This window comes from Sciurus vulgaris, assembly GCF_902686455.1.
Source record: "Sciurus vulgaris genome assembly, chromosome: X".
NCBI lineage: Eukaryota > Metazoa > Chordata > Mammalia > Rodentia > Sciuridae > Sciurus > Sciurus vulgaris.
In genome coordinates this window covers 46924882-46943177 of record NC_136471.1, presented here as the reverse complement: position 1 = coordinate 46943177, position 18296 = coordinate 46924882, and the positions used below count along the sequence as shown (strand labels likewise).

Here is an 18296-nt window from a genome sequence, read left to right as displayed (position 1 = left end):
CATCTGCAGTTCTTCTGGACATCCATGTTCTATTAGTCTCAGTGACAAATGCTGATACCATATGGCCAATAACTGTCTTTAATTTTTATCACATTCAGTGAAGAATTACCATTGCTAGATCTATAATTTGGTCATTATAAAGGACACATTTGGGTCAGTAAGGAGGTGTGAGTAGAGGGCATTATCATGATATTATCTATAAAGGGAGAATTACAACACATATTATCTTGGAAATACTCAAAATTCCACAGTTGAAATGAATGGGATAGATATCAATGTGATTCTGTTTCTAAAATTTCAGTCCCTAAACTGGTCCTAACAAAAAATATGCTATCAAAAACACAAACTCATCAAATGTTCTCATTGAAAGTGATTTATTATTATTGTTATTATCATCATCATTGAAATCATTATCATTAGCACAAAACTAAATCCAATATTAAAAGAAAACAAAACACACCCCAAAAGGATATGTCTTGCTGACAATGAGTCAGTAACATTATCTTCATATACAAGGGACAGCACCCTGAGGATATAGACCATATCACAGCTTGATAATCAATTCAATAATTCACCAATATTATTGAGCACCTAGGCACAATGGAGAATTTAAAAATGCATACAAGAATCCCTGCTTTCAAGAAGTTTTACAGTCTAGTAGGAGGTATTGGAGAACATCAAGAACACAGGGCCACATTTGATCAGTGACATAATGGAAATAGTGCCACATTGATGTACTGTTGGAAAGGGGCATCATAAGAGTAATATCACATTCACTTAGGGGAAATTGAGAAGAGGCTCCGTACAGAAGTTGGTATCTGAGCTGGGCTTTGAAGAAACTAGGATTTTTGGCAGGCTGGCCAAAAAAAGGAGAACTGCAGGCAGAGAGAATAGCTTGAGCCAAAGTATGACTATGGGTTAAGTTCATGGCATGTTTGGGAAGGAAACAATAATTCATTTTGGCTGGCATAGGGGTCCATTTAAGTGGGAGTGGTATGTTAATACACTGAATGGCTTTGAAGGACAGAGCTAAAATTTCTGATCTTTATGTCATAGTAACTCTATCTACATAATTATTAGTAAAGGGATATGGTCATTTCACTTCCAGATTTCTTAGGGAAACTTGAGTGGCTTCTAGGCCACATAATTTTTGCTATCACAAATGTCCCAGCAGATAATATCAAGTGACCTATAGCAAATTTTTCTATTTTGCATGTAATTAAATCTCATTGTTCAAAGTCTATATTCATTCCATTCAGGGACCAAATTTCTTCACACTTCCATTTTTGGCCCCACCAGATCTTTTGGCACCTGATGAGATGAAGCAACCCAAATTTAAGATTTCCAGCCACAACTACTACCCTGAAACAAGGCCCTATAGCCTGAAGAAGGGAGAGTGATTGGGATAGAGGCAGTGAACAAAGTGACAATCTGAGAAGTTCTATGGAATCCCCATCCTCAGTGTCCAGAATAGTTCTTTGAAATTGGAGTTCTTCTCAGTTTGGTCTGGAGGACACCTGGAGTGGTCCCAGAACTCAGAGAAACTGAGTAAACTCATCTGTTGAACTGTCTTTTTATTAAGGAATTCCTTAAAGGAATGACATTTAATCTAGGTTACTAGTTACATAAAGGCCTCCTGGCTCTGAGGCTATTGAAGCTGTGGATAGACTGGGGTGACTCTCTCTTTCTGATGAAGGGGTCCTGTTGGGCTTTGTCCATTCCCAACAGGCTGGTAGTTGGGAACTTCTCCTGTTCAATGACAGATGGTAAAGAATGGCTGCATTAGGTAATCAAATCAAAAAGTAAGCTAGATAGGACCAACTGTGGAAGATTGAGAAGAACAAAGATGCCATGGCCACACTTCCTGCAGCTAGTCAGTCTTTCAGCTCCTTCCTGGAGTAAGATTTCCTCTGCAGGAAGTCATGGATAGCAGTAGTGAGACCCCATGTCACACTGGACCGTAGGATAACCAGGGAACCTCCTCGGTAGATCAGGTGTACCTTTCGGCCCCGAGTGTCCCACACATCCTGGGCAGAGGCCCACAGGCTTGGCATTCTCTGCCAACCAATATGGGACTGCATATTGGCAACCAGCACAATCAGAGGATACAGAACTAGACAGGTGATTGTTCCATTGACACTACCAGACACCAATGGAGGAACCCAATGGGGCAGGCCTTGCTCTGCCAAGCCATCCTGGATGGGATCCTTGAAAGAGAAATAGAGAGCACTCCCCAGGCTGTTCCTGACAAGGACAGGCCAGAAACCACGATAATAGCCCAGTGACAGCCGCCCCCACAGCCCATAAGAGTTGAATTCCTTGAGAATGCTGAAGGTGCTGGGGAAGCGAGCTTGCTTTCGACCATCCTGGAGCACATTTTGAACTCTTTCAAAAGGGCTGAGTGCCACAGCCTCTACCACCCCAGACATGAGCCCTGCAGCCCAGCGGTGTCCCAGGGAATGTGGCCCAACAGGGGAGAGAGAGCACAGCAAGCTATCATAAGTCCCAAATAGGAGAGTCCCTTGCAACGTCTTGGAGAGAAGAGGAGGGTAGATTCCCCGGTAAAAGTACTGAGGACCTTCATGCCAAAGCTGTCTCACAGCCTCTGACACTGCCATAGCATGGATCTGCTGCCGGAATACCACCTTATAGATAGGAAAAGTCAGAAAAGTGGACATAAAGTTGGAAATGGCCCCAAGAGTGTAAGCCTGGGAGTGCCAGTTTTTCTTTGCTGGAGCCTCTGTTCGTGTCCTGTGCTGAAGCTCTTTCCCGGAGGCGGAGTGGTTCGGCTCCCCCATGGTGAAGACAACTGGGTGCAGCTGGAAGAAACTGGCAAGGTGGAGGGAGTTAGATTGACAATTTCAATCTGTTGACAAGCATTCTCATTGCTTGGTTAGAAATGGAGCCCCGAGAAACTCAAGTCTAAGGAAACAAGCAACACTTGGGCCAGTTTCTGAGAAACAGGCACACCCTTAAGAAATTAAGAATTTATCAACCTTAAAATAAAGATAGTTGTTGATAGTCACCTCTAGAGTATTTTTGTAACACAGCAAATATTCCAATATTCCAAGGATCATAAATTAAAATCAGGAAAACTGAGGAGGGATGTCTCTAAAAACTATCACATTCAACTTTCACTGCATAAGACTTTGCATTTTATGATCTACTAGACTGTTAAATTACTATTCTCTTTCCCAAAAAATTGTGTGTGTACGTGTGTCACTAGGGATTGAACCCAGGGCCTCCTGCATGCTAGGCAAAGTACTCTAGCACTTAGCTACACTCATCAGGCACCCTCAAATTTTCTTTCGAAAGGTGTTCAAAGCCAGGTGTGGTGGCGCACGCCTGTAATCCCAGTGGCTCAGGAGACTTAGGCAGGAGGATTGGGAGTTTGAAGCCAATCTCAACTTAGGCCCTAAGCAACTCAGTGAGACCCTGTCTCTAAGTAAAATCTTTTAAAAAGGGGGCTAGGGAATGTGTCTTGGTGATTAAGTACCCCTGAGTTCAATTCCCAGTACCAAAAAAGAAAAAAAAAGTGTTCAAAAGTTGTGGTGCAACACTTCTTCTAAAAGTTGGTAGTTCCAGGTACATGGGGCATGCCTGTAACCCCAGTGACTCAGGAGGATGAGGCAGGATTGAGATTTCAAAGCCAGCCTCAATAACTTAGCAAGGCCCTAAGCAACTTGGCAAGACCCTGTCTCAAAATAAAACATAAAAAGGGGCTGAGGATATTGCTCAATGGTTAAGTGCCCCTGGGTTCAATCCCCAATACCTAAAAAAATAAATAAGTAAAAGTTGGTAGTAAATATGGGGAGGGGAGAATTTCCCCACCCCCTGTAGATTCCTGCCTAAATTGTAGCTGTCTTAGATCAATGCCCTGTCCCCTCTCCCAAATGAGGGAAGGAAAAAGCAGCTGCCCCTTTCAAGGGGCACTATTACAATGCCAAGAAGTTTAGCCCCTGGCAATTTCCAAGTTTAAACTTTAAGAGGAGTACCTATATAATAAAGCAGGATTTCATAACCTCAACACTATTGACATTTTGAGCAGGATGATTTATTATCAGTGCTAGTCCTGTGCAAGGTAGGAAGTTTAGTGGCATGCCTCACTGCATACCAGTTAAGACCTACCCAATGTGACAATTGAAATTTTCTCTAGACATGACCCTTAGTCCCCTGGGATACAAAACAGCCCTGGGTTTCAGAATCACATTACTAGAGGGAAAAGGTAGTGGTAGTGCAAACTACTAAAATATTAAACTATTGAAAGGTCTGGAAGCAGGTGGAGTAGCATGAGAACCAACGTGGGAACCAGGACACATGATAGAACTTTGGGATCAAAAGAAAATGAGAGAGGCAGGGGTTGTGACTCAGTGGTAGAGTACCAAGCACATGTCAGGCACTGGGTTCGATCCTCATCACCACATAAAGATAAATAAATAAAATAAAGGTATTGTGTCCACCTAAAACTAAAAAATATTTTTTTAAAAAAGTGGAAATGAGAACCAGCCATAGCGGCTTAAGACTATGATCCCAGCTAATTTAGGAAGCTGAGGCAGGAGAATACCTTTGAGCCCAGGAGTTGAAAACCAGACTGGTGTACTGAGAACCTGTTTCAAAAAAAAGAGGCGGGGGGGGGGGGGTAAGAAGGGAGGGAGGAAGAAAAAAGGAGGGGAGGAAGGAAATAAATAAAGCAAGCAAAAAGAAATGAATGCGGGGCTGGGGAGGTAGCTCAGTCGGTAGAGTGCTTGCCTTGTAAGCACAAGGCCCTGGGTTCAATCCCCAGCACCCCAAAAAAAAAGAAGAAATGAATGCTCAGTGCATACCTAAGGCAGTTCATCTGGAAGGCAATCAGGGCTCCACAGGGCTGAGAAGGGTGGCCAGCACTGGGAGCTGGCCTGCTGCAGAGAGGAAGCACACAGCTATCTGGGTGGGGAGCAGAGGGGGAGGGCATGAGGACCAGGCAGCAGTACTCACCTCCAGATTGACAGGAACAGGAAGCAGGGCAGGATCCTGCACTATGGTGGGGGAGGCCTGGCGGGGGGAGGCACTGGGACATTAAATAAGTTAGCAGGCTATGGCCCATTCTGTAGGGACAAAGCAGGTACAGGCTGAGGTTCCAGGGAGGAGATGCCAGGGGCTACAAGAGACCCATGCAGCCTTCCATGAGCTGCCACACACACAACTTGCCTTGCACTGCTTGTCCTTCCAGAATCACCCCCATCAGCTCTGCTTCTCCCTGGCCTCTTGTCCTGTTCCATCTCTGCCCCCACAATCTCACCTTACAACTGCCCCCTCCTCTGAAGGACTCTCCCCCATTTCTTAGTGGAGGGGGTGGAGGCTCCACCTCCTGTGCCCTGCCCATCACCCCTCTCCTGCCCCCAGCATTTCATCCTGGCCTTAAGCCTCAGCTTCCTTGACCCTCAAGGCCAGAGGGAGACTGGCTGGGCCTTTCTGCCTCTAGCCCCTTAGCTGAGACCTTACCAGGGGTAATGGCTCAAGAGGCCCACTCCTTGGATCCCTCTGGGGCACCTCTGGGCCTCTGGAAGCCACCACCTCCATCTCTCTAGAGTCAAAGGGGACCCTTGCCCCACATGCAGGTAGGAGGCAGCTCCACTCAGGTGCCCAAAGCCACAGGGGTCCCAACACTCAACTCTTTTATCAAAGGTCTTCTTTCCCCAGTCTTTTCTGTACCTAAATAAGGACAGGTGGTGAGTAAAATGTTTATCACCTCTGCTAGCTCAGAGTATAGTAATGTTTTACTTTCTCCCCACCATTTTATAAATGTGGGTTTACTGACTCCATGAGGCAGGCTAATTTAGCAGAAATAAAATGGCTAGGATGTGGTAAACCAGCATTCTAAGAACCTGTTCCATTTTCAAATTTTTAATATGATCTTTAGAAATTTATTGACACCTTGCAGTCTACATTCACTTTGGTTATACAATGAGGAGACAGGGCAGAATGCTCTGTAGGTATCCCTATAACTGCATAATTCATAAGGGGGGTGAATATGGGGAAATTCAGTCCAATAGTTAGTAGAGGAAATATACTTTTCTACCCCTTCCTTCTGCCATTTATGCAAATATTTTTGAGGAATTAAAGATAAAAAATAATTTAGAAACACCTGACCTTAAATATCTAATTCATCATTTTATAAATACAATTCTATTTTATAGAGGAAAGGAAGTCCACATTTCTCCTGTATATTTTTCTGTTAAGATGCTTTGGTGATGGACAGATCTGAGACTGAATCCTGCCTTCATTACTTACTTAGCTGTGTAACCTTGGGCAAGAAACTAGCTCCATTCAGTCTCAGATTCTTCAGCTACAAAATGGGGAACATAAGACTTACCACAAAGTTTGCTGCAAAGGTCAAAAATATAAGAGATCAAGTGACTGAGTGTCTATGACTTGGTAGCTTCAACAAAATGTATATAAAAATGCTTCCCAACCTTACCATCTGTCTCACAGATCATTTGCTCCTGCAGGACACTGTCAGGGCAGCTATAACCAGATGAAGTGGCATGCCAGAATAAACCTTGTGTTCATATGGGAGCCAAGAAAGACCTTTCTTCCATAAATACAAACATGCAACATAAATAATCCAGGAGTCTGTCCCTTTAACCTGAGTTCTAGAGTAGAGAATGGGCCTAGAGCTGGGCTTGAGCAGTTATCACCTGAACCCTATGAACTGCCTTCTATGTTTACAAACTAGTTAGATGACCCCAGGGGACTCCAGACTTTTCTGACCAGTCTAGTGCAAATGGATAGGGTACCCTGTGTGACCATCCCCAGATCCAGCTCAACATTTGTCCATTCATTTGGGACATCCTTGTCCAATCCTTTGAATAGCTCACAAACATGTATTGATCAATTAATGAGTCATTAAATCACTGCAGCTAGAGATGAATTGAATTCGGTGCCTGCGTCAAGGCCTTGAGAACTTAGTGGGTGAGACAGTTCAACAATGAGCTCCACTTTACTGGAAGACAAAATAAGTCACTAATCAAGGTCAAAACAGAAAGACAAGAACAATGTGTTCCACTCAAGATAGGGGACACTCGATGCTGGCAAGGAAGTGGAGAAAAAAGGACACTGCTGGTGAGAACATAAATGAATACAGCTAATATGGATAATATGGAGGTTCCTCAGAAAACTAAAAATAACACTACCATATGATCCAGCTATCCTACTCCTGGGTATATATCCAAAGCAAATGAAATCAGCATACCAATGAAGTACCTCATGCCCATGTTTATTGCAGCACTATTCACAGTAGCCACAACATGGAATTACCCTAACTGCCCATCAACAGATGAATGGATAAAGAAATGTGGTACATACACAATGAAATATTATTCAGTCATAAAGAAAAATGAAATCCTGTCATTTTCAGCAAAATGGATGAAACTGGAGGACATTATGTGAAATTGGCCAGATACAGAAAGACAAGTACTGCATGTTCTCTCTCATATGTAGAAACTAAAAAAAGTCGACCTGAAAGTAGAATTGTGATTACCAGTGATTGGGGAGGGTGAAAGGAGGGTGGAAGAAGGGTGGGTGGATATGATCAATGCATGCTGTATGCATAAATGGAAACATCACACTGAACTCCATGAATATGTACAATTAATATGTGTTAACAAAATATTTCTCTGAGGAAAGGCATCTGATTCAACCCTTAAACGGTGAATAGGCTTTTACAAAGTACAAGAGTGAGGGCAAGTGTCTAGGCTGAGGAAGAGGCCTTAGCCACAGAGCCTTTAAAATGTGAGTGGCACAGGGGGCTGGCAGCAGACAGTGAAAGGAGATAGAACTGTGGCTGACAGAGGGGAGTCAATATGGAACAACAGCCATATTTGTTTTCCCCACTGCAGCGTGTTGCAGGGAACATACATGGACTTTGCAGTCAGGTGGCCCTAGGTTGGAGTTTCACTCTGCCACTTCCTAAATTCCTAACATTGGCCAAGCCTCTTCACCTTCCCAGTAACATTATTTATAAAATTACTGTTAAGAAGGTGCATGAGGGGCTGGGTTGTAACTCAGTGGTAGAGCACTTGCCTCACATGGGTGAAGCACTGGGTTCAATTCTCAGCACTGCCTATAAATAAATAAAATAAAGGTCCATCAACAACTAAAAAAAAAAAAAAGTAATTAAAAAAAAAGGTTGCATGAGCCAGGTGTGGCGGTACATGCCTGTAAGCCCAGTGGCTTGGGAGGCTGGGACAGGAGGATTGCAAGTTCAAAGCCAGCCTCAGCAATTTAGCAAGACCCTAATCAACTTAGTGAGACCCTGTCTTAAAACATAAAAAGGGCTGTGGATAAGGATTGGGTAAGCACCCCTGTGTTCAATCCCTAGTACCAAAAATAAATAAATAAATAAAAGGTTGCATGAGATGAATCATATAAAACATGGTGGTGCATGCCTGAAATCCCAGTGGCTCAGGGGGCTGAGGCAGAATGATTTCAAGTTTAAAGCAAGCCTCAGCAACTCAGCAAGACCCTGTCTCTAAATAAAATACAAAAAATGGCTGAGGATGTGGTTCAGTGGTCAAGCGCTCCTGGCTTCACTCTTCAGTTCCAAAACAAAAAACAAAATAAGCAAAAACCTGGGGGCATAAACTGTTCTATAACTGATATTAGTAGTTTCATTTTTAAAATGGGATAATATCAAAAAGGCAAGATGACAACTATATGATTCCAAAGGCTACCACTGGTGTAATGCATGGGTCATCTGCAGAATACCGCCCCCCCCCCCGAAATACTGGGGATCAACCCAGGGCCTTACACATGCTAGGCAAGTACTCTACCAGCTCTGCAGAATGCAATTTAAATTGCTTGTTTGGAAGACAGTAGAGTTTTCATGGGCTTTGAACCTTGCCAGCCCTGGGCTACAGTCCAGTAGCTCTACTTTCAAGTTGTGTGGCCTAATACAAGTTACTTAACGTCCCTGAAACTCAGTCTCCCTCTCTACAAAATGGGATTGCAATACCTGTCTCAAAAATGTTGCTGAGAAGCTTAAATGAGATAACAGATGGAAAGTTCCTGGCAAGGAGAAGGCAAGCAGCCAAAAGTTGCTATTATTGTCTCATCTGAGAGCTTTATCTCCTAACCTTCAAGCTTTTAAAAGGTTTATTTGTTGAAACTGGAAAATATGGTCTCATTAGAACCATCATTTGGAACACACTCCCACATATGAGCCCAGAGATAAGGGATCTATATATCCAATTGGAGCAGGCTTGCAAATTTGCAATGTTGCTCCCAAGGCTGCTCAAAGAGACCCTTACTTTGTTCCAATGGCCCAACCCCTGTACCTTTACACAATTCATTTCCTTTTAGTATTTTTGTCAGAACTCTGAGATCTATTCTTGGTCCTATCTCATTCCATGCCCACCAGGTCCAATTGCAGATACCCAATTTGGAAATGAGGACAATAAAAACACAAAATATGAGTCAGCTGAGAGGCCAGGGTCAGATGTCATAGTACTGGGAAGCAGAAGCAAGAGTCTGAAGGATAGCCAAAAGCTACTGCCAGCCTCACCCCTGCCTGTGCAAGATGAGCAACCTGTCTTCTTTGTGCCTCCAGCACTTTCCATCTTCCACCACCACTACCCTGCTGTTCCATCCTCAAGAAGAAGGCCACAATTTGGGGATAGAAGGTGCTTCCCTTCCAAATCTGGATTGTTTATTCCAAGAAATTCCAGATAACAAGGTTGTAAATAAGAGGGCAGAAAGAAACAGGTGGAGTACCTTAGTAGGTTGAAGTTGAACCCAACAGAGTTGAAGAGCATCAGATTGTTCATTTGTTTCCAAGCATCAAGAGTCAAGAACAAATCCCATCAAGGTCTCCTGGTCACAGGCTACATAAGGGAAGTAATACCTGCTCTCTAAGAACCAGAAGTCATAGAAAATGGAGCAGGTTTTCTACCCACTGGCTTCATGGCCCATTCACTCTGGACAGCCCTGCATGCTGTTTCCATGGAGCTGCTCCTTCTCTTGGGTCAGTGATGCCAAATCCAGCAAAGGAGAAGTCTCCTGAAGAGCTCACAGAAGGGCAACCTAGCAACCTATCCTTGAGCCAGGAAATGAAAGAGCTATATCAGCAGTACAGAGCTGTGGTGTGGGGGTTAGGTCAAATGGTGTTTCACTTCTCACACTTCTTCCTCATGTAGGAGTTGAAGGAAGATGTTATGAAGAAAGACTGTAGCAGAGTGGTTCTTAACTGTTTTGGGGGTGCAGACCCATTCAAAAATTGGTAAAGCTGTGGATTCAGAAAAATGCACAGAGTTCAAATTCTTTGCATGCAATTTCAGGAAGGACCCTAGGAAGGAACCTTTGCTCTGGAGTAACATTTCATGACAGGTATGCTATGGGCAGATATATTGATGACAGGCCCATTTACTTATAACTTTCAGTTATAGTGTGGCACTTACAACAGTGGTCTACACCTCAGAATCACCTATAGCAATGGTTAAAAATACAAATCACACTGCTCCCTTCTAGTCCACAACAATCAAAACCCCCAGACAGGGCCCAGGAATCTACATTTTGCAAAGCTCTCCAAGGCGACTCTGAGGTAGCCAGCCTGGTTCCCACATCTTGGTTAATAGCATGAATTCTGTATTCAGAAACTATTCCCAAATTTTGACTTCACCTGGTAATTTTAGGTAAGTTATTTCACCTCTCTTAGTCTTGTCTCTTTTGGGGGTCATAATGGGCTATAGAAATAATGTTATTTGTATAAACTGGCAGCTTGTTGTAGGGTAAAATCTAGTGTAAAAGAAAGGAAAAGAAATGTTTATCGGTTTCCTCTTCTGTACAATGGGTACCATAAATATTGTCTTCCTCTTCTTCAGTTCCTTCCATTCCCACCTCACCCCCTCCCTCAGCACTACCATCACACCAAGGTTGCAGTCCAAATGATCTGATACTACTTACATAAAATGCTCTCCAGGCAGCACAGCAGGGCAAAAACCTGGCATCAACAGAACAACGGACTGGGGTGCAAAATCAGATGCTGCTACTTATTTACTGCACGATACAGGGCAAGACGCTTAAGCTTCTTTTGGCTCAATTTCCTCATCTGTAAAATGGAGATAACAGTCTTTGCTCACTAATTCTATACACTCCCAAATTGGTCCCCTCATCCTCACTTTGGCTTTTCACAACTAACCCTTAATATGACAGTAGAGAGAAATGAGTGTTTACAAGGGACAGCCTTTGAAGTCAGACATGACGACTTGAGTGTCAGCTTTTAGCTCTGCACTTCTAATCATCCTGCCTGGGTGTTTACGTCCCTCTCTCTGTTAAATGGGCACACTGCTACCTCCTTCCCAAGGTAACTGTGAAGACTAAATGAGATGTCCATGTAAGCACACTTGGAGGAGAGCCGAAAAAGCTTTTCCCCCCGTCCCCCTATACAAAGGTGAGGAACTCTCATTGTTCACTTGCTTTCTGTCCCACCTCGTGTTTAAAGCATCCGGTCTCAAAGAGCAGAAGAGAGCCGAGGCGGAAGGGGATAGGAAGAAGGGAAGCGAGGGGAAGCAGCGAACTCACGAGTAAAATGTAAATGGGCCCGGTCCGTGGGTCCGAGCTGCACTTGACGCCGCGCCGGCTCCCGCGCCTGTCTGCCGCAGCCCCCGCCAGCCCGCTCCCCCCTCTCGCTAGCTTGAGCATCGGGGCCCTAGGCTGCGCGGGGAGGCCGCCCCCGCGCCCCGCTGATTGGCCACGCCACTGCTCGTCACTCTCTTTTGTCTCAATGGGCAGAGGCTAAAAGCAGCCGCCGCTGCTGGGCAGGCGGGCCGAGCTGGAGGGTGGGGGCAGCCGCGGCTGCCTTGGAAACCGCTCTGCCTAGACTCAGCTACCCTTCACTGGGCAGCCTTGCTGAGCCGCTGGCAGGGTCTGGCAGCCGGGTTCGTTTAGCAGCCGAGGAGGCGCCATCCTTTTCCCCTGCAGGGCCACAGAGACTGGAAGGCGAAACCGAACTGTGGGCGACGCCGGGGCATCTGTTGCCCACCTGCGGAGCCCAGGTAAAGGAAGGGGGAGCAATCGCGTGACGCAGAGTGGAGAGCGAAGGCCCACCAGTTCTGGGCCGGGCGGCTCCCTGCTTTGGAGAATCGGTATCTGCAAGGCAAGGGAAGGAGCACCCGCGTGACGTGGCTGCACTGAGGAAGGAGGTGAGGTTCACCTGGATGCGAATGGGTAGGATTTGCCTGGACTGGGGAGGAGGCATTTTCAGGGAGGTGTCAAGGGGCGTGAAAGAGGATTCTCAAGCTGTCTGCTTTGAATCCCCTTTGCATCTTATCTCTTCCTGGAAAAAAAAAATCACGGAGGTATGGGGGTATCTAATTCCTATTCCCTTTCTCTGTAGCAGTCCATCAAAGCGGATTATGAACTTGAATTCTGTGTAGCCGGTTGCAGAGCTGGTAGGCATATGGTATCCTGGGGGGAAATACAATAGGGGTGGGGGTATTCAAAACATGGGAAAAGGAATTTTCTGCCTGGTGATAGTGGAGGTGGGGGCGGGTAGCATGACGGGTGAGGTTGCTTCTGACGTCTTTGACCCTCCAATCCCTTCGCAGTGGCGCAGTCTCCAGGCTCTGAGCACCCGGATCTGCGACCCCCTGTGGACAGAGATCGACCATACCCCAGAGGCAAGCTCTCTCACTGAAGACACCTGTTGCAGAGGCTGGATGTGAAAAAAAGGCAAGCGCTAATTTCCCATCCCGGCTAAGAATCCGAAACAGCGTAGACTTTGAGAAAGGGGTGTGATTGAGATCTAATCTCAATCTGAGTGATCTGATCTCCATCAGATCAATGGAGATTTTACTTATTACCATAAATCTGTGAGACTTACACCATTGTGCTCTATTTTGAGAACCCAATATTGGCTTCAAAGGTTTTCACCTAGAATTCTAAGCAACAGTTCCTGCCCCTCCTGTTGGACAGGCGGGAAGCGATGGATACGACTGAGTAAAACACCTTCCTAGCACAGGGACACCCTGTTACTTTGGCGGTTGTAACTGCCAGTCTCCTGCAGGATAGTTTCAGGGAAATGGGCAGATAAAATACCTATTGGGGGGTGTTCAAAAACTTAAATAATGCTAGAGCAGACTGGTTCCCTGAAGCTTTATTGAATTTTTTTTCCCCTTCTCCCTCTTACAGTCCCTACAAGGCACAGTCCAGAAAACTTGCTTTGGGTATTCCTGCAAATTAGGCTTTTTGTAAAGCCTGAGCATCTTGCATTCATATACCCCCGTCGTCTTCAGCCATGGCTAACATCATCACACGCGTGGGTAACAGCCGGCGGCAGAATGCACCCTTGCCTCCTTGGGCCCATTCCATGTTGAGGTCTCTGGGGCAGAGTCTTGGTCCTTTAATGGTCAACATGGCAGAAAGAAACATGAAGTTGTTCTCAGGGAGGGTGGTGCCAGCCCAGGGGGAAGAAACCTTTGAAAACTGGCTGACTCAAGTCAATGGGGTCCTGCCAGATTGGAATATGTCAGAAGAACAAAAGCTCAAGCGCTTGATGAAAACCCTTAGGGGCCCTGCCCGGGAGGTCATGCGTTTGCTCCAGGCTGCCAACCCCAACTTGAATGTATCAGATTTTTTGAGGGCAATGAAACTGGTGTTTGGGGAGTCTCAGAGCAATGTGACTGCCCATGGAAATTTTTTTAACACCCTGCAGGCGGAAGGAGAGAAAGCCTCCCTTTATATGATCCGTTTGGAGGTGCAGCTCCAGAATGCTATTCAGGCAGGCATATTAGCTGAGAAAGATGCAAACCAGACTCGACTGCGCCAGCTTCTGGCAGGGGCTGAGCTGAATAGAGACCTGCGCTTCAGGCTTAAGGGTCTTCTCAGGATGTATGCAAATGAGCAGGAGCGTCTTCCCAATTTCCTGGAGTTAATCAGGATGATAAGGGAGGAAGAGGATTGGGATGATGCTTTTATTAAACGGAAGCGGCCCAAAAGATCTGAGCCAGTAATGGAGAGGGCAGCTAGCCCTGTGGCATTTCAGGGTCCTCAGCCAATAGAGATCAGTAATGCTGACTACAATGGCAACGTGATCGAGATAGATGATACCCTTGATGACTCAGATGAGGATGTGATCCTGGTGGAGTCTGGGGACCCTCCACAGTCATCCTCAGGTGCCCCTCCCCTCAGAGGCAGTGCCAGATCTCAGGATCAAGTTGTGATCATTGATCCTCCCAATAATTATGGGCCTCAATCTCCTTCTACCAGTGGTCGTTCTGGGAATAAGAATGATGGTCCTGGGGATATTCGTAGAATCAGGAAGCGAAAGTTCATAATTCGCTGTTCCTTTTGTGGTAAGGAGGGCCATTCGAAAGAAACCTGTGTCAATGAAAGCAACAAGGCCCAGGTTTTTGAGAATCTGATCATCACTCTGCAGGAGCTAACACATACAGAGGAGAGGGCAAGAGAGGTCTTTCGAGAACACAAGGATCCTTCTGAGCCACAGTACGGTGCTAGACCCAGCCCTAAATGAACCCTTCACTGCATTCAGAGTCTGATGCTTGGGAAATCGCGGGTGGGGTAATGGGGGGGGTGCTTCTAGCTGCATGAATTAATGCACAACGCAGTTTTCCTTTGGGAAGCAAATGAGATCTTGAATACCAGCACAGTGAAGAGGGATGCCCTGACATCTGTCCTTGCTCCTTCCTCAGCCTGCTTAAGGGTCTATTCTCTCTGTGTGTCTTTCTTTGAAGATTTTATGCTGTTGATGAAGAGTATCTTAAACCTTACAAAAATGAAGGAAAATATAAAAACTAAAGTATAATTTACCTGGAAATCTCACCCCTGTTATAACCATTATCAGCCCTTTGATGAATGTCTTTCAAGATATTTGCTGTACCCGTGTGCCCAAATAGATATATGTATAGATGAAAGTGATCAAATATAAGTGCTGTTCTATACTGTGTATTTTTTCACCAAAAATATATCTTGTGGACTTCTATGTAATCGAACATATATATATATAGATTATATAAGCATCTCATTTAATGTCTCTGTGATATTACTTTTGGTAAGATAAAGGAAAAATAAAACTAATTATAGAAGCTATACATGGGGTATTATACAGTGAGATGGGGCTTTTATCAATTTCATTTACAGATAAGAAGGGAAAGTGAAATTGACTAAATATCTCAACAACAGCATCTTATCCCAACTGACCTTTCTCCTAGGTCATATAGACAACATCTGCACCTACTAGTTAATAATGCCCCAATGTCCTCTAATGTATCCTGAGATACACTATGTGGGGGAGGAACAAAAACCAGGTGTTCCCAAGGCTCCATTCCTGTTCATATTGGGAAAAAAAGCACATGCCTCTGCCCTGTATCTTGACCTGCGATTGGAGAGTGATGAAAGATGACATCTGACCTCTGTCCAAGAGGATCCCATAATCCTTGTAGGTACATCAGTTCCCATCCTGAGCAAGGCAAGACTGATGGGAGGATGGCTTCATTTAAGGCAGGGAGCTGAGGGAAATGAATGTTGACCTAAGAACCTGAAGCAGTTCATCTGGAAGGCAATCAGGGCTCCACAGGGCTGAGAAGGGTGGCCAGCACTGGGAGCTGGCCTGCTGCAGAGAGGAAGCACACAGCTATCTGGGTGGGGAGCAGAGGGGGAGGGCATGAGGACCAGGCAGCAGTACTCACCTCCAGATTGACAGGAACAGGAAGCAGGGCAGGATCCTGCACTATGGTGGGGGAGGCCTGGCGGGGGGAGGCACTGGGACATTAAATAAGTTAGCAGGCTATGGCCCATTCCGTAGGGACAAAGCAGGTACAGGCTGAGGTTCCAGGGAGGAGATGCCAGGGGCTACAAGAGACCCATGCAGCCTTCCATGAGCTGCCACACACACAACTTGCCTTGCACTGCTTGTCCTTCCAGAATCACCCCCATCAGCTCTGCTTCTCCCTGGCCTCTTGTCCTGTTCCATCTCTGCCCCCACAATCTCACCTTACAACTGCCCCCTCCTCTGAAGGACTCTCCCCCATTTCTTAGTGGAGGGGGTGGAGGCTCCACCTCCTGTGCCCTGCCCATCACCCCTCTCCTGCCCCCAGCATTTCATCCTGGCCTTAAGCCTCAGCTTCCTTGACCCTCAAGGCCAGAGGGAGACTGGCTGGGCCTTTCTGCCTCTAGCCCCTTAGCTGAGACCTTACCAGGGGTAATGGCTCAAGAGGCCCACTCCTTGGATCCCTCTGGGGCACCTCTGGGCCTCTGGAAGCCACCTCCATCTCTCTAGAGTCAAAGGGGACCCCTGCCCCACATGCAGGTGGGAGGCAGCTCCACTTAGGCGCCCAAAACCTCAGATGTTCCAATTCTCTTATAGTTTTATAGCCCTTTATTTTTCCCCCTGCCCCACCCATATCTACCCACCAATAGTTTATCCCAAATCATTAGAAACATTTCATTACCTGCTTTCCTTGCTCACCAATTCTTAATTTCACTTTAGGAACATCATTGCATGATTTACCCAGATTTACCATTTATGTTGCCACAATTTCTGTCAGAAGCCATTATGATGCAAAGCTGATACTTTCCATTTCAGTTTGTGTGACATTGACTTTTCCTTAATTCGGGAAATATGTACGTTCTCTAATAGGACATGGAAGACTTGGGCTGAATAATGGGGCTAAGTCAAGGAAGACTTTTAGAGAATTTTGTGTGATATCATTCATTAAAAATCATCAATTTTTCCCCTCCCTTCTCAGTTCATTCACATTACTCACTAAAAGATGAAAATTGCTCTTTCATCTGGTCAGGAGAAACCAACCTGTGAGTGACCTCATTTTGCATTATCTCCCTTCTTCTTGATATTATTTTCCCTTGTTTCCATGACACCATTCTCATGGCTTCCCTCTCCCAAATACGTTTGGTGCCTACTTCTCAGTTCCTTTGTTGAATCTTCTTTATTTCCCTGATCCTAACACAAGGGCAATCAAAATTTAAATCATTATAACTGTGATTTACTGGAAGTTTATTATGTGCCAGGTACACCAGGTCAAGCCCTTTAAATGTATTAATACATGAATTAGTATTATTTTTCAGTTCTGTTATGGTTTTAATCTTAAATGTCCCCCAAAGGCCTGTATGCTAAATGTTTGGTCTCTAGCCTATGGAACTATAGGGAGGTGGCAGAATCTTTAGGATGTGGGCCATAGTGGTTAGAACTTAGGTCATTGAGAGCATGACCCTTAGAGGGATATTGGGATCCCAGACCTCTCCACTCTCTCTCTTTGGTTTCTGGCCACAATGGGGTGAGTAAATTTTTTACCACCACTTGTTTTCACCATGATGTACTGCCTCACCATAGGCCCAAAAGCAATGGGGACAAGTGACCATGGACTGAAACCTCTGAAACTGTGAGCCAAAATAAACATTTCCTTTTGTTTTCCTGAGGCATTTTGTCATAGCAATGAAAAGGTGACACAATTTCTATTTATTATTAAATTACTATTAATTGACACATATTTCAGATAAGGAAATGAGATGGAAAGTCAGGAAACTTACTTAGGTCATGTAGATATTTAGTGCCAGAACCAGGGATGAGACATAGGACTGACTGACCCCAAAGCCTATGTTTGCTACTTGGGTTAGTTTTCATGTGCACAGCACCATCTGTTATTATATGCATATGTTGCATGAGGAAACCAAAGGTCTGCAGACATAATGAACCAAATGTCATAGCAGCAAGTGGTTTGTGTGCCACAAACAAGGATGGAGTCTTTAAAGAACATTTCTTGATAGAGGCTTTTTCTACTTTCTCTTTCTCACCTTGATGCAGCTATCCATCTTGTCGCCTGGCAACCATCCTCTGCCCACGTCTGAGTTGCATTACTACATTCAGTTAAGAGCACCAAGTTTCAGGTCTATGCTTTTAGTGCAAATGGTTGTGAATTTAACATATGCAAGGAGACAACAGAAGTCAGTGAGGGAGAAATGAATAGTTCATGTAGCGGTGGGAGAGATGGGAGACTTCATTACCAGATTGGAAAAAAAAAGATCAGTTTATTTATCCCATGACACTATATATGAACTCCAGATAAATCTGAGAAATAATGTAGACTCCATATCATTGTGTACTAGTTCTTCTATAATATTTTGTTACCAAAACACTGAAGTAATAAATTCTAGTGTTCTGCAACATAGTACATGACTACAGTTCACAATAGCCTATTATATAGTTAATGAAGATCTAGAAGAGAGAAGCTACATGACTCCAAACACAAAGTATTGATAAGGAAAAGGGAATGTTAATTAGTCTGATT

At 44.9% G+C, this 18296-nt stretch overlaps 2 protein-coding genes across 10 annotated transcripts; one reads left to right on the top strand and one right to left on the bottom strand.

Moving 5' to 3' along the window:
• Nucleotides 1-355: 355 nt before the first annotated feature.
• SLC25A53 (solute carrier family 25 member 53) lies at nucleotides 356-11692 on the bottom strand. Of its 8 annotated transcripts, none has more exons than XM_079124962.1 (3): nucleotides 11557-11692; nucleotides 10939-11083; nucleotides 356-2829 (listed from the first exon to the last, which is right to left on the bottom strand). In XM_079124962.1, exons 2-3 carry the CDS (start codon nucleotides 10980-10982, stop codon nucleotides 1875-1877), a joined length of 999 nt encoding a protein of 332 aa, XP_078981088.1. In that variant the 5' UTR covers nucleotides 10983-11083; nucleotides 11557-11692; the 3' UTR covers nucleotides 356-1874. The 8 variants fall into 8 exon arrangements, with proteins under 8 accessions (XP_078981088.1, XP_078981093.1, XP_078981089.1 ...); XM_079124967.1 differs by lacking the exon at nucleotides 10939-11083 and adding an exon at nucleotides 4824-4923 and having other exon boundaries at nucleotides 11557-11642; XM_079124963.1 differs by lacking the exon at nucleotides 11557-11692 and adding an exon at nucleotides 4824-4923 and having other exon boundaries at nucleotides 10939-11074.
• Nucleotides 11693-11812: 120 nt separating this feature from the next.
• Nucleotides 11813-16539, top strand: ZCCHC18 (zinc finger CCHC-type containing 18). 2 transcript variants are annotated; one of them, XM_079124958.1, is made up of 4 exons: nucleotides 11813-12029; nucleotides 12371-12425; nucleotides 12582-12705; nucleotides 13165-15015. In XM_079124958.1, the coding sequence occupies exon 4, from the start codon at nucleotides 13271-13273 to the stop codon at nucleotides 14504-14506; it is 1236 nt and encodes a 411-aa protein (XP_078981084.1). In that variant the 5' UTR covers nucleotides 11813-12029; nucleotides 12371-12425; nucleotides 12582-12705; nucleotides 13165-13270; the 3' UTR covers nucleotides 14507-15015. The 2 variants fall into 2 exon arrangements, with proteins under 2 accessions (XP_078981084.1, XP_078981085.1); XM_079124959.1 differs by lacking the exon at nucleotides 11813-12029 and adding an exon at nucleotides 12039-12176 and having other exon boundaries at nucleotides 13165-16539.
• The last annotated feature ends 1757 nt before the right edge of the window (nucleotides 16540-18296 follow it).

What these genes read in the sequence shown, in the direction of transcription:
- SLC25A53 (XM_079124960.1), bottom strand. Translation starts at nt 5,083, where the DNA reads ATGGGCCATAGCCTGCTAACTTATTTAATGTCCCAGTGCCTCCCCCCG. An exon ending in TTCCAGATGAACTGCCTTAG is followed by an intron (nt 2,830 to 4,823) that starts GTATGCACTGAG and finishes CCACCTTGCCAG; the next exon opens with TTTCTTCCAGCTGCACCCAG.
- ZCCHC18 (XM_079124959.1), top strand. Translation starts at nt 13,271, where the DNA reads ATGGCTAACATCATCACACGCGTGGGTAACAGCCGGCGGCAGAATGCA.